The sequence below is a fragment of the Periplaneta americana genome, chromosome 13 (genome assembly GCF_040183065.1).
Source record: "Periplaneta americana isolate PAMFEO1 chromosome 13, P.americana_PAMFEO1_priV1, whole genome shotgun sequence".
In the NCBI taxonomy this organism is placed as follows: domain Eukaryota; kingdom Metazoa; phylum Arthropoda; class Insecta; order Blattodea; family Blattidae; genus Periplaneta; species Periplaneta americana.
Genome location: NC_091129.1, coordinates 81,772,657 through 81,796,324, shown reverse-complemented (window position 1 = coordinate 81,796,324; position 23,668 = coordinate 81,772,657). Strand labels below are relative to the sequence as shown.

General features: G+C 35.6%; 1 protein-coding gene across 1 annotated transcript in view; it reads right to left on the bottom strand.

Moving 5' to 3' along the window:
• Positions 1 to 23,668, bottom strand: part of LOC138711635 (cell adhesion molecule DSCAML1-like) — a 719,252-nt gene that overhangs the window by 150,513 nt on the left and 545,071 nt on the right. Inside the window, exons 5-7 of the mRNA XM_069842766.1 lie at positions 12,563 to 12,770; positions 8,230 to 8,490; positions 5,753 to 5,908 (exon numbers count right to left, since the gene is read on the bottom strand). Of these exons, the coding sequence (XP_069698867.1) occupies positions 5,753 to 5,908; positions 8,230 to 8,490; positions 12,563 to 12,770 (625 nt within the window). The remainder of the gene's footprint in view (positions 1 to 5,752; positions 5,909 to 8,229; positions 8,491 to 12,562; positions 12,771 to 23,668) is intronic.

Genomic DNA, 23,668 nt, shown 5'->3' with positions numbered 1-23,668 from the left:
TTCCCACCTACGTCTCGGCCTCCCCAAAGGTCTTTTTCCCTCCGGCCTCCCAACTAACATACTGTTAGGTTTCGTAACAAGCTGTTTTTTACGTTGATGGGTTGTTAGCCCTTCGCCCAACCCCCAAGCTGGAGGACCACCCGTTATCGGCTGTCCACGACTGCTTATTCAATATATTCGCAGCTACCCTCCATATCTGGAGGCCGTCTCTTCTATCCGCAACCTGAGGACGCGCCATGCTGTGGTGTTAGGGACCCACAATACATGAAGCCATTTACAGAAAAAAAAGCACAATTGCATGGAAAGATTTATTAAAACAGATACAGCAATTGTTGTGCAATTTGTCAACATATCCCCCACTGTAATTGACACATGGGATCAATTTTTATATCCTTGTGTTTTAGAAGTCAGCCGCCTGAGATCGGAACCAGCGTTTGACAGCCGTCTGCACCTCTCTGTCGATCCCATGATATGACAAATGTTTCAGTTCCGGTGGGAAAAATGTTGAAAAATAGCTCGACAATTTCTGTGTCTGTTCCAATAACTTTTTTCAAACAAATTGTGTTTTCTTTCTGTTAACGGCCCCTGGAAAATTATTTTACGGCCCTCGTAATTGCTGTCGAGTGGCCAAAATTTGGGCACGCACTTCTTTTGACAATATTAATATGGTGAAAGAAAAAAATTACTTTTTTATCTGCCCTCTTCAGAACGTTTGCTTGTGAGACATCACATTCAAAAGTCCAGTATTTTTAGCTCAAATTTTATGAACTGTATTTCTCCTGAACTTCTAGACTACTGTCGATTTTTAATTACGAACGACCCTCTAAAAATACACAGTTTTTAAGTTTTGAAACAATTTTTGATTTCCGATAAGCCGCAACCGTGGTATATAATTTTATTTAAAAAAAAAGCCGTCTATGCTTATCTGATACAACTGTGACAAAATTACACAAATGTTATTTTTTTAATTTTTTACTGATAACGTTTTTAGCTCAAATGTACCATCTTCAGATCAATTTGTATAATAATCCTATTGAATAAATTTATAAATTGGTTGACAGGCAAATGTGTATACAAGACATCAGAAGTATAAAGTAAGTACTATGTGGGAACAATTTACATGTGCATACGTCCATTAATAAAACAAATTAAAACATTCTAAGTTAAAACCTGTTTAAACCAGATACATTATTTGTGATTAATATTATGCATATGTAAATGCTAGGTACAAGAAGTTTGTACGTTCAAGTATCATCTGAAGCAAGTTCATAGGTTAATTAACAAAAAAAGTATTTAAATGCTTCTTGTTTCGATGTGAACTACTGTATGTTACACATTATACTTATTGAATGCAATCATAACGAATGTACTAATTTCTTTGGATATACTTCTATGGCTAGTGATTTGTAAATACTTCTGTAAAGTACATAATCACCTATTTCATAAGTAGACTCAAATGGAAGATCGTGTATAGCACGCAAATAACAAACAATTTTAAATTTATAAGTTAAAACCTTTTCACATTAAGAAAAGTGTAATGTAGCCTATTTATAAGCAACATAATTAAAGCGAGATTAACAATAGTACTGGTTTAATTTGTATCATGTCGTCTATTATCTGTTGTGAGCACCTTAATAACTATATGGTATTCGTATAAATGTGTTTATAAGTGTACTGAGTAGGATTATTATACAAATTAATCTGAAGATGGCTCATTTGAGCTCAAAACGTTCATCAGTAATAATGTAAAAATAATATTTGCATAATTTTTTCACAATAATATCCGACAAGAACAAACATCTTTTTTTTAAATAAAATTATAAAACACAGTTTTTAGTACTCTTGAGTGTACAAACTTGTGTATCGACCTTGCATTGAGACAATACATAGGAAAACTGCATGTTCAATTCATATTTCATTTCATTTAATTATGTCAACCCTTATTGAACTCTCATTGAGACACGACAATAATAAAAATTAACATTATTTGTTCAAATAATATAGGCCAATCTTGAAGTTAATGATTTTAATTCAAATATTACGGAATTTATTTTTCTTTAATGTATCATTGAAGCACGAAAGTGCAAAAATCCTATCATTTTAGAACATACAATATGCAATTTATTTTTCTCTATCGAGCCACCTCAACGGTCCAGTGGCTAGAGCGCTGGATTCTTAATCCTGTGGACTCGGATTCGACCCCAGTCGTACTCCTGATTTATGACTTGCGTTGGGCAAGCCAGTGGTAAAGTTGACAAACGGGTTTTCTGCCAGAGCTCCGGTTTCCCTGAGGCATCCCAACAAATCTCCATCACCTCACCTCACCTCACCTCACCTCACCTCACCTCACCTCACCTCACCTCACCTCACCTCACCTCACCTCACCTCACCTCACCTCACCTCACCTCATCTCATCTCATCTCATCTCATCTCATCTCATCTCATCTCATCTCATCTCATCTCATCTCATCTCATCTCATCTCATCTCATCTCATCTCATCTCATCGCGGGTGCAGCGTAGGCCAACCTACTATGGCATACCATGGGCACCGATTCTACCAGTATATTTATCTTACTACTGACTTCATACTGGTAAATGACGAACAGTCAAGTACCGGTACCCACTATTAGTAAAAAACAAATCTTTATCACACCATTGAGACACGAAGCTGAAAAAGTCCAATGTTATCAGCTCAAATGATATGGAGTTGTCTTTCTTGAACTTAAAAATTTTTAGCAATCTCTAATAGAAGCACGACAATAAAAAACATTTTCGGTGGCGTTAGTTCAGTTTATATGGAAATTATTTCTGCTGTTCTCTCGCCGAGCCAAGACACTGCAAAAATCCTAATTAATTATTTTGTATTACTTTTGGTTTTATCTTCCGTCCACGGGACTAGGTGTTTGTCCATTATATTGTGATTGTACTGTGATGTCTCTGCGGTGGTCCTGTGTCATGCCGATCCCATGTCCAGGGAGATCTGCATTTATGAGTTGTGTAATGTACGACCTAAATAATCTCCCTCAACTATCTGCAGTGGTGTGTAAGTCGGAAAAAAACGGGAGATTAAACAGAGAAAGAAAGAATGAAGGAAAGAAAGAAAGAAAGAATATTACTTATGGTGTACGTAGGCAATAACAAAATAATGTGTGTAAAACCGCTCTTAATTAATAAAAATTATTTATTCCTGTACTTTATCCATGGTTGAATTAACCCGTGCATATTTTAATATTAATACGATATTGCAAAAATACAAAAAAGAAACTAAATATACTATTAATCAAACTATGTGTAAATATTCTGTCAATTATAGATTTAATTTCGAGGTTACCGCGTTACATTCTGTTCCATATTTTAAAATCGGATATTTAATGACCATTTAATGACATTGTAGCAACTAGCATCAATTGATTAGTGAGACCGAGATGATATTTTAATGAATTGAGTTTCAGATTTCTCACTTTCATATTACAGTTGGTAGAAATTTCGGGAAGAAAATCAGACCCCAGTACAGCCTGGAAAGGTGAGTTCTTTCGTTAAAGCTGGTGATAATTTCCTCTGTGTATTACAGAGAGATAGAGGATACGCGTTGGGATTACCTGACATTCGCTTTGTAAAGGCGGTTATCTCGGTAAAAGCCCAACCAGGTAATCTGCCAAAGTGGGAATAAAACTTACGCCCAAAAGTAGTTTCTGATCAACAAACTCAACTATAGCCCTACTTACTCCAGAGACTCAATTTTGTCTAGTACACATCAAAGAATGAAACAACCAAACCTCTATGTGTCTATCTTCCGTTAATTATTTTCTTTAATTTTCTACACGAGAGTTCATTCCGTATTGTTTTTAAACTATGTTCATTTTAATACAAATACAATTTCTACCAAAGGTTTAAGGACACTCCTTCAAAAGTGATGTTTCACTCCTGTCATTATATTTATATGAAACCCCTTGATGTTTAAATAGGCACCCAATGTCTGTGAAAAAATAAGTTATTTGCTGCAAACCCAATCTCTCTGTCTTTCAAACTACGGATTATATAACACTTTTTCTGCTATGAAAACTTATTGAAAAATTACATTTTTAGTAGCAGAAAAATTAATTACTCCAAAATGAATGTACTTAGACCAATGAATTTTCGAATAGACTTAGAAATATCTGAAAGGCTTTTTGTGCAAATATTACTTTTCATTTAAACAAATTGTGACACCTCGTTCACGCATTAAAATCCAGATTTTTTTCTTTAGGAAAAATTGTCATTTTATAAAATTGTCTTGAGTTTGAAATTCGCAGGAAATTGATCCGGGATAGCCACTACCACTTACATCATAACATAGGGAGTTCTTAATACTGTTCAATCAGCTTAAGCTTTACATTTTAGTGAACAGTTGAGTGGAATTTGCTACAAGTGTGGAAAGGTTAGATTTCTTTCTTGAAAAAAAGTGAAAATTTGTCGAAATTCAGGAATGTGGACGTGAAGTGGCAGATTATTGGGATGTGGAAGAATGACTTGAGATAATATAACTGTCTAGTATATACAATACGTATGCATCCATAGATAGTTGCTAACCACTAGGATCGCTACTATCGCCTCATCACAGACAATGCGAAGTAGTACCGGCACAGTCTATTGTTCCTAGTACCCTCAACAACTTAAGCTTCGTGACTGTATATATTAGACTGTGATAATATCTAACTTTATCCGAAAAGCCATTGATCTAAATACATCCATTCTGAAGTAATTAATTTTTTTCCTACAAAAAACTGTAATTTATCAGTAAGTTTTCATAACAGACAAATGGTTATATAATCCACAGTTTGAAAGATAGAGAGATTGAATTTGCAGTAAAAAGCTTTATTTTTCACAGGAATTTGGTCCCTTTTGAAACATCTGGGGATTACATAATACATAAGTATAAGGAAAGGAGTGAAACATCTCTTTCGAAGGGGTAAACTTCTGATAGAAACTGTATATCCTACTATTGTCGTCCACTTTGCATTCCATGTATTTTAATTATTCTTATTGTCTCTCAGGTGTCTTTATTCATGTTTTCAATGTTAATTTGTACATACATACATACATACATACATACATACATACATACATACATACATACAGCCGTTCTCTGTGGCACAGTTGGTATAGCGCTGGCCTTCTGTGCCCGAGGTTGCGGTTTCGATCCCTGCCCAGGTCGATGGCAGTTAAGTGTGCTTAAATGCGACAGGCTCATGTCATTAGATTTAGTGGCATGTAAAAGAACTCCTTCGGGACAAAAATTCCGGCACACCGGCGACGCTGATATAGCTTCTGCAGTTGCGAGCGTCGTTAAATAAATCATAATTTAATTTAATTTTTCATACATTCATACATACTTACATACATACATACATTCATACATACATACATACACACAAACACATACATACATACATACATACATACATACATACACACTTTACATATTATTTTCCTGTAACCCCTCTTACGCTTTCAGTTATTTCATTGATAATAGACCTACTTCGCTTTCTTTTGAAGTAACTTTAACTAACTTATGTAGACTACCTGCTTTTCACCACGCGTTTTTCTTTTTACTTGAAGGACGGAATTATATCCAACTTGCGAAACCTTGTCAACTTCTTTTTTACTCTCTCAGCAGCAGCGGAAGAGAACTCCTCTGATATGTAGATTAATATACATCTCTGTTCCTTCTTTTAATGAAGTTGGTTGTTTAATTTCGTACAGTGTACTTACCAGTTTCCCCATTGTAGAGAATGTCCTCCCCATCTTCTCTCCGCCACATTACATAGGGCTCTGGATATCCAGTGGCTTTACACGTCAAAGTGACGTTGGTTGACTCCCTCACAACCATATCTGTGCTTGTATCTCTGTCCACAATACTGGGTGGCACTGAAAAAATAAAGGAAACACATGTTTAGAGAAACTGTTTCTTGTGCTACAGAATGCTGTCTAAATCATCATAAGGGGGGGAAAGGGAATTAGACATTAAAATTGTGGAAGGTCCTTTTTACATTTCGGGGATGCATGTATACGGAATTTAACAAGAAACAGTGCGTAATATAATAGCTACTCATTTGCGAAAGGCCGCAGAGGATGTTCTTTCTAAAGTTCAAGACATATAGGAGTGTACAAGGAATAGATAATTAAGGCTACGCGCTATTGGGTTTTTCTAATTCCTACAATTTTCGTTGCCTTCTCGAAAATTTTACACCAGTTATACAACGCTGAAATACATACGTGTACACTTTTTAATTTTGTATGCAGAAAATTGTATTCAGAAATATTTGTATTTTTTATTTATATATAATGTCTATTTTAATAAACATTTATCTGGGTCTCACATATAGTTAATCAATTTCTTGAAACTGTAAAATGAAGCTAGGTCTCCTCGTAATAATATGGTGGATTTTTTCTGATCATCATATTTAATTAGTTAAAAATAATTTAAACATTTGATTATTTTGCATATAAACTTCAGTGCTTTACATAAAAAAATCACAGGTTACTTAATAATAATGTTATGTGTACATGAATGCAACATTTAATGCACAAATCTGTTGTGAATATGTGTGAAAATTTTTATTAGTCTAGGTTTAGTCATTCAGGAGATATCTTATTTCTAGTAAGTTAAAATGTAAAACTACGAAAAGATTAATTTTTTGGTTATACAGAATTTATCTGTTATGGTAACAATTGATATTAGGGGAGAAAAAGGAGAAAAATTCGCTCCGGCGCCGGGGATAGAACCCGGATCCTTGTTCTCTAACCACTAGCTATGCCGAAGTTCAATTCACAGCACCGGATCGAATCCTCCTCCTCCTCTAGTGTTTTCCTGTTGTGGCCTTACTCCATGTTCGACATAATTATACTGTATGTTGACATGTTATATTAAGTCAACTGCCATTATATTATACAAGGAGCTCACTCAACTAGAGACTTGGTGGCCGGGATATCAATTGTTACCATAATATAAATTCTACAGGGCCAAAAATAAATCTTTACGTAGAATATTCGCCCAATAGTGTATATATTGTGGAATCCCAGCCACCAAGTCACTCAGTTGAGTGCGCTGCTAGTATAATGACAGTGGACTTAATATAACATGTCAACACATATGTCGAACATGGAGTATGGCCACAAAGGGAAAAACACTAGAGGAGGGGAATTCGATCCGGTGCTGTGGATTAAATTTCGGCGTAGGTCGGTAGTTAGAGCGCTTGGTACGTAGAACCAAGGACCCGGGTTTGATCCCCGGCATCGGAGAGAATTTTTCTCCTCTAATGGTATACATTGTTAAAATGTAAAAGCTCTGATTTTCGGTAAATTCAACCATTCAGGAGATACCTTATTTGTAGTAAGATGAAATGTACAAGCTCTGATTTGTGGTAAAATCATTTTAAAGTTTATAATATCCATTCTGAATATAGTAACCACTTACATGAGACAAACTGAATTTCTAACATAAGATAAAGATATCGCGATGAAACCTTCATTGGAGTATCTTCAAGCAACAATAGATTTTCTGGTAGTATTCCTCAAGAAAGAGTAGATTTTCTGACACCATACTCTTCATCATAAATATGCATGTACCCACATATCCGCATTCGTGTTGGTTAAACCATACGGATTAAGTTTTGAATTTTTGCATCCTCTGAATTTTTCTCTTCTCAAAACTCAAAACTTATTTGGTTGAAAAAAAAGTCATCAGAAGTACTAGTTTATCGCATCATCACAAGAATTTTTTTGCAGATCTCTAAATTCTCATTATAAAGCGAGTATGTATGCAATGTACTTGGATAGTTCCCAGGCCCAAGTGTTAATCTCAGGAGGAATATGTTCGGAAATAAAATTATTTAAAATTAATTCTAGTTTTATTTCAACGTCAGGCCATGAACTTTTCAAATACGGTAACCCAAGTACACTGGGGATTTATTTTGCTATTCACTTTTTACATATTGAACATTTATTCTATTTATACTATTTCTATATTTATTTTATTTGTACTGGGTCTAGCGTAGTTCCGGAAGATTTCATCATGCTGTTATAAAGGGACTATTAAATAATAATTTATTAAACACAATGTGTACAGATTAGTATGAGGTTTAGTTCTTTGCATAATGTGAGACAGGCAGTGTTCTTAGTGTGCACTAGAATATGTGATATGATGAACACTGGAAGCCACAAATTCCACACGCACAGTTGCTGGATACCTGGTGAAATCATTTCCTGGTGCAGATGCGGTGATGAAAACGATGTATTGTCCCTCTCGTGTAGAGGTGGCGTAGATTGTAGTTGGCTACTTTCCATTTCTCGCTGATCATGGCTGGTGTGTGGATAAACTGTGGGAATATTTCCGCGTTTTTCTCGAGTCCTTCGCCTAGGAACTTTATACACGCTGGAGTTCGTGTTAAGTTGTGTGTTGGCATCAGGTCTTCTATGAGAGAGTTGTCCCGGCGAACTGGTATACAAGTCTGGTTGGAGCAAACTTTGATGTACATGAAGTTCTTTTTATGTATCTAACATTGACTCTATATAGGATATAAAGTGACTGTAAGGTTTAGCAATATCAAAAAAACATAGGATATGGCTTAAACAAAGTACGGTAATTTATCAACATATTACTATTTTAAAAAATCTGAAACACAGACTACGTAACAAAGACATAAGGAGACAAACACATCTCAAAGACGCAGCAGAAACGGCCGACAAGCTGAAGAAGAAATGGGCAGGACACGTGATGTGACTCAACGAGAACCGGTGGACACACATCCTTACGACATGGGACCCAAGGATTGGCAAACGCAACGCTGGAAGACAGAAGACAAGGTGGGCAGACGAACTTACAAGCAAACGTTCTGATGGGGGCAGATAAAAAAGTTAAATTTTTTTCTTCCACCATGTTAATAATGTCAAAAGAAGTGCTTATACGAATTTTGGCCACTCGACCGCAATTACGAGGCCGTCCAGAAAGTGATTTTCCCTGCGGCCGTTTATAGAAAAAAAACATAATTGAATAGAAATATTTATTCAAACAGATACAGCAATTGTTGCGCTATTTGTCAATATATCCCCCACTGGAATTGAGACATTTGTCATACCATAGGACTAATTTTTGTGTCGTAGAAGTCAGCCGCCTCAGATCGGAACCAGGGTTTGACTGCGTCTGCACCTCTCTCTGTCGATCCCATGATATGAGAAATGTCTCAATTCCGATGGAAACTATGTTGAAAAATAGCTCAACAATTGCTGTGTCCGCTCCAATAAATTTGTCCAATGAAAATATGTTTTTTTTCTGTTAGCGGCCCCTAGCGAATTTATTTTTTTACGGCCCTCGTAATTGCGGTCGAGTGGCTAAAATTTGTATAAACACTTCTTTTGACATTATTAACATGGTGGAAGAAAAAAATTTAACTTTTTTATCTGCCTCCATCAGAACGTTTGCTTGTTAGATCAAGATTCGGTCAAGAACAGCGAAAAACCGACGACAATGGAAACTAATCACAAAGTGACTTGCAATCCAAACAGTGACTAGTGAGCAGTGGACCCTTCAGTGTTAACCCAGACAGCATCCCAAACTGTTACATTACAAAAGTGACCATCATTCCCGGAGTGGCTAACCGCTAACTGCTTGACAAGCCACCCTGCATAGTCAGGAGGCCCTTACCCTTTACGGGATTTCGTGGCTAATTATTATTCTTAATTAAAAGAAAATAACACATTTCAAGTTATTCCTTCAGAATTTTATGATTTGTTGGCATCTTTCCCAGAAATTGTTCATGGCACTTTGAAATAAATCTTGGACTTCTACCTGTGTGCTGTTCTTCAGATGCTGGATACAGTGTGGACTAGTTGATACATCCTTTCTTTGAGGTGTTCCCACAGAAAAAAATCAGCAGTTTTAAGGTCTGGGGATCGAGCCGAGCAGTTGTTATTGCCAAACCGAGAAACTAAACGCCCAAGGAAAAGATTCTCAACAACCGCAGTGTATCTGGTATAGCTCGCCTAAGGAATGGTGGCGTTGCTGTCTGTTTTGACGTGTGTATGTAGGCACACCGAGAGGGCGACAAATGCGGGGCGATGGAAGTACTGTCTCTTCCAAGAAGACGAACCAATGAGGACATTGCTGTAGAAATAAAGAACGTAGCAAGAGAAAAATTGGAAGTTAATTAAAAGCGCAACATATGTTTACGAATGTAATAATGATACCGTGCGATACAAGACACGTATTCACATGCAATGGAACAAACTAAAGTCGTAATGTAACTATCATAATGCAAGACTGATTCTAGTGATATCATTTCTTTTCCGACTGTACTCTTGAATAACATTCAAGTTATCTCGTGACCTTTCCTGTCGCCCTCTCTTCCTTATCGAATTTTTTCATTCGCATTCTTTCCATCGGTATTCCCTGCTTGCGAGACCTATAGTATGGTCCGTAGCCCGAATGTTCAAACCAAATGCAAATCTCTGTTTAGTGTGTCTCTGAATAATGTCTGTAACATTTTCCGATGCTTTTCACTATTCACTGTAATGACTCTCTCATTTTCTTCTTGAAAAAAGTAGGGACCAATAATGACTCTAGTAGAAACAGAACACCATACGGTCACATTTCCGCTGTGTATTTGCCGTTCATACATTCCGTAGACAACATTTAATTGTGGCTGTTTTCATTTTGTTTTATAGTTTTGCCAAACTCGTCAGAATCAACATGTCATGAACAATTTCAGGGCAAGATTGCAACAGACTATAAGCTACTGAAGGGATCACTAATAAGATGTGTCATTACAAAACATAACTATATGCCAATTGCATTGTTCAAGTTATATCCTTTGTTACTTTGATATTTCTATACCTTATAATTAGGCCTATTTCAGAACAGCATGCTGAAATTAAAAAAAAAAAAAAAACTGCCGGACCCGGTAAAATTTCTGTCCTTGGAGCCACGTGATCTTCTTTCCCTTGCCTATGTACTCCGCAATTTCCAGGCTATCTTCGGACAGTCAAGCAGATTTACCTAAGGTTCCAATTCTTTGTCATCCCATTTTCATTACGGGAGCGGATTCTTACATAAATACTTTTTTTTTGTACGAGCATAGGTACTCAGGAATTAATTAAACATTTTGTACATACTTCCCTGAATATTTAAGTTGAATTTTATTTCACATAACACGTATTTCCTTACTTTTTATACTTAAATAAGTACATATCAGTACCTAAAATTCACACTTCCATACGTAGTTTATATATATATATTTTAATTTCCACGCTACAAAATTATTAATATAAAATATGAAAAAAAAAAGATTAAATTCCCTGCATATTTCCTGAAATGTAATATTTTCAATTAACAATTATACTAAATAATTCATTTCCTAAAAGAGTGTGAGCGTATTTACATATTTGAAAGAATATTATAGCATGTGCGCATATATGAAAAAGCAACTGAAAGGTCTTTCAGTAAGCTCTCCAATAATTTTAACTGTTACATGTGTGGTTCATGCTCTACACAGGATATGTGAAAATAACCGAATCCTGTTATCGACATGGATAGGTTAGTATCAAATGGTAAAAAAGTGTTCTTTAAAGCGACTTCAAGAAATGATATATTTAAACAGAAAATCCCGAAGTTCCTCCTCCTTCTTTACATTTAGTAACACGCTGAAGTACATGGCTAATTGTTCTGACATATTATGCTAAGCATTTTCAAAATTTTGCTTCTGTTGTAAATAAGTGGGACAGAATCGTCGATTGAAATACTTCAAGATTTACTGAAACATTATTGTTCAAAAAATTATTTCGTGCTCATATACTTAAATCTAGGCTTTTATGTGAAACAGTAAAAGAACTAGAAGCATGCCCAAACGTCCTTTGCAAAACGTTCAAAGAGGTGCAGTACCAGGTTCAAGAGTAGAAATGCTAAAAACCAAATTTCAAATCATAAAAAGAACAGTCTATATAAAACACTGTGAAAAATTTCACATTGGGGGGGGGGGGTGCAACTATAAATGGAATTTACGGTGTGATATTTATAACGTGCGGCTCTTTAAATATGCAAGGCTAGCGTCTTGTTACTTGGAACGAACACTTTCAAAATATAAGACATTATTGAGAACATTGAACATACATTCAAATTTGACAATTTTGAAATGGCATAGTTTGTTGTATACTGCAAATCTAATGAAACTACTAGCAATTAATGTAATTTGGCTCTTATTGGTGATTACTGCAAGTTAAGTTTTTTTTATAACTGAAGAGGTACTTCAGTCAAATTTTGATTAAGTTTTTTTGATGTTTTGCCAAAAAAAATGTGTTTTTGACCACATAAAAGTCTGCTGTCTATTAAATCATCTTCAAATGAACATAGTGCCATTTTCGAAACGTTGTAATTTCTATTAAAATTACCAACGATGTAAAAAGTCTTACATTTGTTTCGCTTTTTCGTTTTCTTGGTACTGTGTGTGCTTAGTGTTCATTGATTCACGAATTTTTTGTTGCGTACTCATTGATAACATTTCTAAACAAACTGATAAACAGTATAGTTACCTACGACCTGGAGGTAGCCCTGGCGACTGCGCATGGGGTCCGTGTTGACTTGGCACATGTACCAGCCGCGGTCCTCTTCGTGCACGTTCTTGATGTGCAGGTACCAGGAGCGGTGGTCGTTGTAGGACAGCGAGATGCGCGGGTTCTGCGTGATCACGTTGTGATGGATCGAGAGGATGGTCTGCGTGTCCACCCGCACCCACGCCACCTGCAACAAAACCCACGCACTGACCACAAGCCCGGATTGTAACAAGTGAGCTTGTGGCTTTGCGAAACATAGCCACTGACAGAAACTGGGGTTTACACGTCAAGAGCCACTTGAATTAAAGGAAATGATAGCAGAGTAGAAGGAAAGATATGAGTAGAAGAGAAAGATTGGAATAAGGAGGAAAGAGACAAACATGTCAGATAAAGAGGGTAAGTGTGACCTTACAAACATGAAGGAGTAAGATTATCAAAAAGGAAAAACGAAGAAAGAATTAAGGAAATGATGAAAAAAATGTATGTATGTATGTATGTATGTATGTGTGTGTGGGTGGGTGAGTGGGTGGGTGGAAGGATGAATGAATGGATTGATGAGTGAATGGATGAATGAATGAATGAATAGGTAAATGAATAGATAGACCAGTAGTGTCAGAGTTGTAAGCTCCAAAACCAGTTGTGGAGCTAGATCGGAGCTTGAACTTGCTTATGTCTGTGGAAACACCGAAGCACGTAACCAGTCTAGTGGAGCGCTCCGCTCCGTTTAGTCTCTGTCTGACAACGCTGAGATAGACGAATGAATGAATGAATGAATGAATGAATGAATGAATGGACGGATGGATGGATGGATGGATGGATGGATGAGTAAGAGAATGGATGACTCGATGGATAGATGAATGGCTGGATGGATGAATGGGTTGGTGGATGAATAGATGGGTAGATTTATGAATGGGTGAATGAACGTATGAATGAATGATGAATGGGTGAATGAATGAGTGAATGGATGATTGGATTGATGGATGAATGAATGAATGAGTAAAAGAATGAATGAATGAATGAATGAAAAACCTTTTGAGAGGAGATGACGAAGTTGTTATGTTAATAGTCGGAGAGGACTGAAGGAAGAAAGAAGATAAAAATTACCAAAGAGGAACGGAAGAAAGAATAACGAAGAAATAAAGTGAGGAAAATACGGAAAGGAAAATAAGAAAATCGAAAGCATGAAGAAAACAGGAAGAGAGAAAGTTACAATTTTACAAAAAAAAAATACTTTTAACATTTTCTATTTCCTGTGATATTCGATTATACCTGCGTCATTTGTGACGATACACTCCAACTGGAGTCTTCTAAGCATTTCCTGTGGATCATATTGTCCTATGTAAACTATATTAATTGCTGAGAATTCGTGTTAATAGGATGTACAAAACAACAATGAAAAGGTACTCTTTTCATCGTCTTCTTTTTCTAATTAAGTTGTAGTATACTACTCTAACACTTCGGCAGAAATGGCCCATTGTGCACCTCATAAACTGGAAATCAACCCACAGGACCGCAATGTAATACCAATCTTGCGACGCCTGGTCTCAATTTCCTGAAATTCCTTAGGAGACAATATGTGTTTTCCTAGATAACGATGTCTGACTTGGTTTAAATCTGTGCAACCCAGAAAAATTTTAGGTGATGACTTAACCTCCATCTTACATTTTCTACAAGTTGGGTCATCATTAACATCCAAAATATGTAGATGTTTATTCAGATGTCGGTATCCAGTCAAAAGTCCGGTTAATCATCTCAAAATTCTCCTTTCCAAATCCAGGAGTTATTTAGCTGACTCAGGTTTCAGTTCTCCAGTAAGGAGTTTAGCCTGGTGTAGATCTCCAGGCTTCCAGCAAATCTTTCATCTCAGGTTCTTCTTTAAAGCCTGTTTGATTAGAGATGGTTACACACAGTTCCGAGACATAGCATTTAATGCAAGTTCCGTCCTTTGCCAGTAGATCGGCTTGTACTTTATTTCTTCTGGATACAGCTTCCAGGATAGTTCTCTATTCTTCAACCATTCTGGAGTCGAATCTGTGAGCACTTAGCGCACCCAGTGCAGCTTGGCTATCAGAGAAAATATGGATATTCATGCCATGGCAAGATCTATTTAGGTTTTCTTGAGTGCAAGCCTATCTTGAAATGCTGTCCCTCTCAAAAATGATTAGAACACTCAATGTATAATAATAATAATAATAATAATAATAATAATTATTATTATTATTATTATTATTATTATTATTATTATTATTATTATTACTTGAGGAGAAAGTGGTAACATGGGGCGGGGTTTAAAATAGGTCACGGCTGTTTTCCTTAAATTATTGACACGATTTGTTAAGTAGTTAAATACAGTGGCATACTTTTCTTGGGGTAGTTTTTGCCTGCAGTGGGGTGTAGTGAATCCATTGAGTGAGAGTTGTGCATGAGAGAGAGCCATATTCATTAGGTCATTGTTAACAGTTTTCGCAGAGGGTGCTTTTCTAGGCTGTTAAACAGCAACAAATTAAGTTACACAAATTCTTTTTATGCCATCCTAGCATTATAAACAGATTGTTACTACATCCAATATCGTTCGTAATCGGCTTATTATAGCACGCGTGCCAATAAAAGCAATGACGTATTCGCTATGACGTAATACCGGAACGCTTGTTATCTTGCTTACCATTTCTACATGCGACGGAACAAGAAATAAAACGCAGGACAGAAGGTAACGTATTATTTATTCCAAATCTTTAACAATTTTTATCACTTTTGTAATATCACATAAAACAGTTTTGTGGTTCAGAGAAACTGTATTAACAAAATAAGGGAAAATTTGTAACGTAACCTGCAAGATCATCTATTTCCCTTTGATCAGTGTCAATGTCAGGCGTAACTGTTCGATACGAACATATGAAGACTCTGTCAGCTATGGATTCCATATTTCCTTTATAATTGATTTCCTATAATTTATAATGCTAAGATGCCATAAAGCAGGGATGTCGAACAGCGCTCTCAAACTATGAAACGATTAATACTGTTTCATACCGTAGCTGAGCTAAAACGACAGTCAGCTCGCTGTAGCAGTGTTCTGTACGCAGTGAGTTTATCAACTCTGGCGGCTGATATGGATATGGAACGACGATTCAATGGTGAGTGGACAGATAAATATTTATTTATCTTAAAGGGCGGAAAGGCACATTACTTAATATGTAGAAAAGAACTTGGATACATTAGCCATCATAATATTAAAAGGCATTTTAATTCTACACGTCATGCTGAAGCTTATGGACCAGAAAAGTTATCCGGTTTCACTCGTGAAAAGGCTGTAGAAGAATTAAAATCAAGATTGAGTTCAGAAAACCTTCCATCGTCATCGGATGTTAGTAGAATAAGCTTGGTTCGTGCTAGCTACAAAATTTGTGAAATTATTGCAACGGCTTCAAAGCTATTCACTGACGGAGAATTTGTGAAAGGCTGTCTCATAGTTTTTGCAAAAGGGATATGTCCGGAATACGTTAATGATATTAAATCTATATGTTTGTCTCGTAATATTGTTGCAGAGCCCGTATCATAAATAGGAGATAACTTGGAGGAACAACTGATAGTAAGAATGAAAACTTTCATTTATTATATAGCTCTTGATGAAAGTATCGACCGGAAAGATACGGCACAGCTAGCTACAGTATATTTATAAGAAATGTCGATTCAGATTTCAATGTTCATGGAGATTTTGTAGATGTCATTTCACTAAAGGATCGAAATCGAGGCGGAGACATTTTTGAATCTGTAGCAAAAACTATGAACAAATTTCAAGTCATGCTAAAATTAATTAATTTTATACATCAAAACAGTTTACGCTTTTGAACTTGAAGTTGCACTGCTACAACACATACACACAAAGTTGATATTTTAAACATATTAAAAACATTACTATTATTCTTTATTTCCGTCACTAACGATCAACATTCATGGAATGACCCAGTAGATAAAACTGTTATTATTATTATTATTATTATTATTATTATTATTATTATTATTATTATTATTATTATCATAATTAATCCTCATGTAGGCTACATTATTTGTTTATCAGAGTTCGTCAAGTGCAAATCTAAACTGAGTTCCTAATCAATTGGTAAGATGTATAAAAGGTATCTAAGTACCAGCCACCGCAGTTTCGCTTTTGTTTACTATCATTCGCCCGGTCTGCCTGCTACCTGTGTTCAACCGTTGCACGGTAAGGGAGGAGTGAAAGCTCTGCAGTTCACAGCTCGAGAGCGCTGTTCGACATCCCTGCCATAAAGTGTTGTATCCAACTCGTGGATAATCTTATTATGCCATTCCTGAAAACATTCACTCATGCTATAATTATCAAGATTATCCACTTGTTGCATAAATAACTATTATGTATAAAATAAGTAGGAAGTATAGGTTTGTAATATACAGCATCATGGAAATCAAATGTGATTCAAGGTTATACTCTATGTTATAGTATGAGTGGTGGTATTATGGGAGAGGGATGTCCCATGTTTCAACCCTACTTTTCGTGTGAGGAAATAGTTTCTCAGGACGAAACTAGGAACTTACAACCTTATAATTTGTGTGTACAGCATTGCTAAACGTGCATGAATGATACCGAGGACAAAACTAGGTCTTTCACCGATGTAAAATGTAGAACATCATATTTTTTATGTAACTATTAAGATATTGATTTTCATATGTATTTTTTGTCTAATGTGTTACCAGTGTTCATGTTTTAAGCGCTGTGATTTCAGGCTTAATTTTTTGGATACACACAGACAGTTTTCTCTGTGCCATATTAAATTTCTTTTTCTGTAAGTACAATAATGCGACATGAGAACTTCCTAAAACAAAGCACCTAACCCCTTTATACATAGTGTAAGGGACATAAGTGCCATTATTTTAACAGATGATTATTCATGTCATAAGGAAGAAAAAATGTCCTTACAGTTTTTTTCTAATTGCAATATTTAACTAATTATTGAAGTTTAAAATATTAGATGTTTTACAACGTTGATGGATGGAGAGGAGGGGATTTAGAAGTACACAGTACAGCTCAAGCGGGGTGGAGGGGGTTTAGATGTACATAGTATAGCTCAAGCGGGTACAGACATACCGGTACAAAACAGAAGCTGTTGTTGTAATGCAGGACCGGAACATGACAATATTGTTGTTTACATAAAACGAGGAGCAAATGCAAACTTTCAATCTCATTAATAGAACATTATGGTTAATTTATATTTTATGTAACAATATTGCTCCTTTTTTTAATTGTAGGTCTAAAAATAAACACAAAATCACACGAACTTTCCTTCTAATGCAACATTTTAATCTCTCCTGCTTCCGTAAAGCAGTATCATTTTTAAACAAATTTCTAGTTGTGTAATTTTCGAAACGGGGTAAGAGACTTCTAGTTTCTAATAATCGTTGAGAAACTGCTACATAAGTTCGACGATTAGATAACCTTCTTTGAGCAAAACGTTGACGGTACATCTTTCTTGCCTCAATTGAATTACGACGACTTTTTCCATAAATTAATAACATATGATATTCCTAAACTGTGAATCACATTGTAAGTTGTTTATCGAATACCCCGTACTGAACTGCCATCCGCTCGGCAGTAGAGCTATGGACAAGGAGCTTGAACTCAGCTGATTCGTACTTACGTCTGTGCAGAGTACTGCCTGCTGAACGTTGCCACGTCTCTCACGCCAGAATATTAACAAATTTAAGCATGCATTTTTATTTAATTTCACGAAAACGTAATAGAACATACAAATATTTATTTAAACTAACATTATCTCTTTGCTAGATGTATCTATTGATGTAATTGTTTTCGTAATTTTACTAACGATATAAGCAGCATAACGCAAATAAAATAAGGATTTTTTTTCTGGGAAAATTATCGAGTTTTGACCCTATGTTGCATGGATATTTTTTATCCTGTAGAGCGTCCCCGACGACTGTGATAAGGACGACACTTACACCCTGTATAACCATGTTATGACTTTGCTCAGATAAGGAGAAATGATATTCTTATAAATGATCACCTTAAATCCCATTTTTAAATTCGTTGTTGAAAATTAGAGACCCCGGAAAATGACTGTCCCATATTACCAACGTATCCCGTATTATTATATCACCAATTCTCATAATAAAATGCTTATTCTTCACTCACATTCTCATTTATTCATAAACTTAACTTATTTGACATAATCTTCGAAATTACACTGTGTCTATGTTTGGACCGACTAGGAGATGATAAATAACATGAAATTACATTTCAAAGAAAACCCTAATCATCTGGGAGGGTATCCGTGTCAAAACTGTAGGAATCGAATATCGCGAGAGGCAGTGTTATAAGTGGGAGGAGGAGGAGTGCTGTACTTGTTTGCTATTCTCGGTGCGAGCCGGAGTCTTGCTATTGATTTCGTCTTCAGGAGAACGAAACATATCAATTCTTTAGGACCACTCCCCTCCCCTCTACTCTTCGCATCATTGGGCCTGATCCTGCACGCTGCAATGTTACGGTCCGGTGATTGCAGCCGTGTTGAAATTACTGTAATGATCTACTGGATGGAATCGTCTGCCTCATGGATTGGCTAGATACATTTAGTTATGAGTCTTATTTTTCCTTACTTTTTATTATGTGTATTATAGAAGAGATATTGCAATAATGTGAAAGAATCGTTCTGAAGCTTGTTGTCATAGAGTTTGTATGTTTCTGCTTATAACATTTCCTTCTAAACTATTGAACGGAATTCTACTATGAGACTTAATCTGGGTTGCAAGGGGATGAAATACAGGGTGCAAGTAAACAAATTTTACATGTTATGACGGATTACAGAAAAAACAAAAATAAATACACTTATATTATATTGTAGTGGATTCGCCGTAGTTTCCGGCACCTAATCAGTAAGCGATGTAAGTCAGCTGACTTGATGCTTGCGTGAGATTCGCAACTGGTGACGTTATGTTGTTGGAGGAAGTTGCAGCATTGTCACATTTACTGTTATTAGATCAGCAAGCAGCTTTCGCGTACCAATCAGGAGACTCGACGACTTCCGCGAAAATTCGGCAACCATGTAAGCACATGGTGCCAGCCTGTAGACACAGCCATGCCGGAAACTACGGCGACTCTACGATACATTATATTATATTATATTATATTATATTATATTATATTATATTATATTTTATTATATTATATTATATTATATTATATTATATTATATTATATTATATTATATTATATTATATTATATTATTCACTTAAAGGAATTATATTGACCACATGACGAAAGATACTAAGAGTTCGCGGGAAAAACGATGAATGTCACAGTTTTCTTGAAGTTGATGTTATTATCTAATTCAGTAGATCACTAAGAAATTTAATGTTGTTCTTATGAAAAATGGTAAAAAGGAGAATTATCACCACGAATACAGCAATCCTTTCCTTTATTTTCTATAGAAACAGCACTACATCTTGCAGTTATAGACTTAATTAGATCATTATCTAGTTCTTAACAGAAATGTGACATTCATCGTTTTTCCCGCGAACTCTTCATATGTAATCGAAATAAATTTCTTATTTGTCTCAAAAACTGATGCAAGCGGCGACCACGCTTTCGTCATGTGGTCAGTATATTCCTTTAAGTGAATAGTATAATATAATATAATGTAATATGATATAATATAATATAATATAATATAATATAATATAATATAATATAATATAATATAATATAATATATTATAATAAAATATAATCATCCTATTCAAGCACTATACCTAGTGGTCTGCTGCGGTCTCAATGGTCTCATATAATTTTTTTAATGGATCTTGAGACTTCACTGTAATTGAATTTCCCCAGATTAGTTTACAAGACTATCGCCAGGTAAGTCCAGTGGTGGGGCTGTCACCTTATACAGCCTCTGGACAGGCATTACATGCCATTTCTTCCCATGTCGTTGGAACAGCTATAGGCTGCCACTGTAACTCGGTCTCCAGAACCTCGTTAGTTAAAGCAGGTTGTGCCACGAGGATATGAGGATGGGAACTGGGTAGGAGAGACTATTTGAGACACATTACTAATTACTCCTCTTTACAACTAATAATATAATATAATATAATATAATATAATATAATATAATATAATATAATATAATATAATATAATATAATATATAGTAGAGTCGCCGTAGTTTCCGGCAAAGGCTGCGTCTACCGCATTGTCGTTACAGGCTGGCACCATGTGCTTACATGGTTGCCGAATTTGCGCGGAAGTCGTCGAGTCTCCTGATTGATACGCGAAAGCTGCTTGCTGACCTAATAACAGTAAATGTGACAATATTGCAACTTCCTCCAACAACATAACGTCACCAGTCGCGAATCTCACGCAAGCATCAAGTCAGTCTGACTTGCATCGCTTACTGGTTAGGTGCCGGAAATTAATGAGGGGTGGTCTTGTGCATCTTTATAATATCTACATTAACGTCAGTACTCAATGCAGCAGCTTTTGTGATAAAAGGAAGGGAATAATTAAAAATTCTTAAAACCATGATTTTGAGTAAGATGAATTTAATGTTTAAGGAAATTTACACTTCTTACCTGACAGTTTCCTACATATAATTTTAATGAACAGTTCATTATTATTATTATTATTATTATTATTATTATTATTATTATTATTATTATTATGTTTCACATAACATCATTATATGGTTTCACCACATTACGGTACATTTCTCTTTTTCTAGGTAAGTTCCTGACTATCTAGATGGGATATCTGCTAAACCACAAAGGTAAAAAATAAGGGAATTCAGACATTTTACCGTATATATACCGTGTGTTTTTCTGGACATAGGTTTATAGGACATAGGCATTCAACATTGTCATAAGAAACAAATGAATAAAAACAAAGAAGAAGTAACTCAATAATCAGTGGGCCATATTTAGAAATTAGCAATATCATTTTTTATAGTTGCTAAGTGTAAGCCTGATGTTTTCTTGTTTTAAAAGTCGACAAAGTCTGCTAACTTCGATTAATGTCGTGGCATTCACTTTTAATTAACAAAACCTAAACGAGGCAGTTATGTATTATTTTTTAGAGATTATTGAACAAATAAAGATAAAAATGAAGCCCAGCGGCCTCTTCGCTGTTATTCTTCGTTCAGTTTATGATTGTGAATCTGTCATTGGCGAAGAATAGTGAGTCTTACATCGTAATACCGTTATCCACTTGAGCAATTTATTTACGTACGTCTAATTGATACATTCCGTGCCTTGCTTACTTATAGCAGGTAATTATGCATATTACGTTTGGGTAACCAAGAAACCTTTAAATCCAGTTGTTATTAAACATTTTTGTTTCGAAATTCTAATGCGGCAAACACCTGTAATAGGTCAGTTTGTAATGGTTATGAGACGGAGTTTAGTATATTTTCATGTTTTTTTTCCTTAGTCCAAAGTCATATGCTATCATATTTGATTACGATTTTAAGAGATATGCAACCAAACGACAGTATTTTATGGTAGGCCTACATGTATACCTAGATGTGTATTTCACAGGTAGTGCAGAAGTGCGCCCTATTAGAAGAGTATTGGATGGTCAATGAGACTGGAACAGACAACTAGGCCTAGATCCTAGACTATTGCGCTACATACGAAACCGGCCGAAGCGAGAATTGTTAGGAATTAAGGATATCATACTTCGACTTCAATACGTTTACTAATTCGGTCCTGCAAATCTAGTCTTTCAGGTGAAGCTCCCTGTAATCTGCTTTACAGGGAGCTTCACCTGAAAGACTAGATTTGCATAATATATACGTCACTGTGTACGTTAACAGAAAACCACAATTCCAAGTCACACAGAGTTTGTGTGCACTCGATGTGGGTCTCTGGCGTTTCGTCAGCCCACGCGAGTTGTGTGGATATAAAGGGAAAGGTTGAGACGGTGTCGGGTGGAGTTCCCGGGTAGCTCAGTTGGGAGAGCGCTGGTACGTTCAACCAGAGGTCCCGGGTTCGATACTATCCTGTCCCGGAACAATTTTTCTCTTGAAATTATTCAACTCGGTCCTGGCTATGCCGACATAATGTTTGGGATTTATTTATGTTATACACACATCTAGCTTGCTTTGTATATTTTTGAACCAATTCTGTTTAAATGAAACGCACTACATACGAGTATAATGATATATTATGGAAATACTGTTAAAGTAGCATTATTAACTGCTTTCTCAACGTAACCAAAGAACTTGGTACATTTTTTCACAGAAATACCTAATAGTTACCAACATATTGCAGTACGTCTTCTGGCTTTTATTTCTCAATAAATAAAAAATTATAGGAAAATAAATAATATTTTTGTAGCCAGTATACAAGTGTGCGAAGTGTTTAGGAGCGTATGGAAATCTGCCATCACCAGACACATCTAGATTGTTGCACAACATTTTAAGGTTTTCATTGGTAGTAAGAATTGTAATCTCTCCTTTTTCATGAAATGCAAAATAACTACCTTTTCACGAAACCATTTTTGCTACATCTCAGGGAACGACTGAAAAAGGAATTGTTAGTTACCCTATCATACACTGAATTTTTCTTGATTTTCACCTTGCAAATACAATGGACAAGTGAAAGAAACACTCTATACTTTTAAAAAACTTGCGTTATCGAAATTGATAAACTTCTATTATGATACTTTTATTTGCACGTCGTATCTCCATAAGGTGATCTATGACAATGTCCATGACGTGTCATCAAAATGTCTTCCTTTTACTGAACAATATTAATTCAACACATTTTCGATTGACATTTTAACAAAAATTTAAAATGTAAACTAACATTTTAAAGAAATTTTAACAAAAATAACTTTTTATTATATTGCTAAACAATAAGAAAATTTACCAAAAACATTTTAACCATACCAGCATTGACATACCAATGCTGACTGGCTGAAATCTGTATAAAATATTGTTGGTTAATGGGGCCGAATTAGTAATCTCCACGGTGGCCTATTTAGTTTACAGGTTAGTGCCGAATTAAGTGTAATTAGCAAGGATTGGGACCGAATTAGTATTGCGGA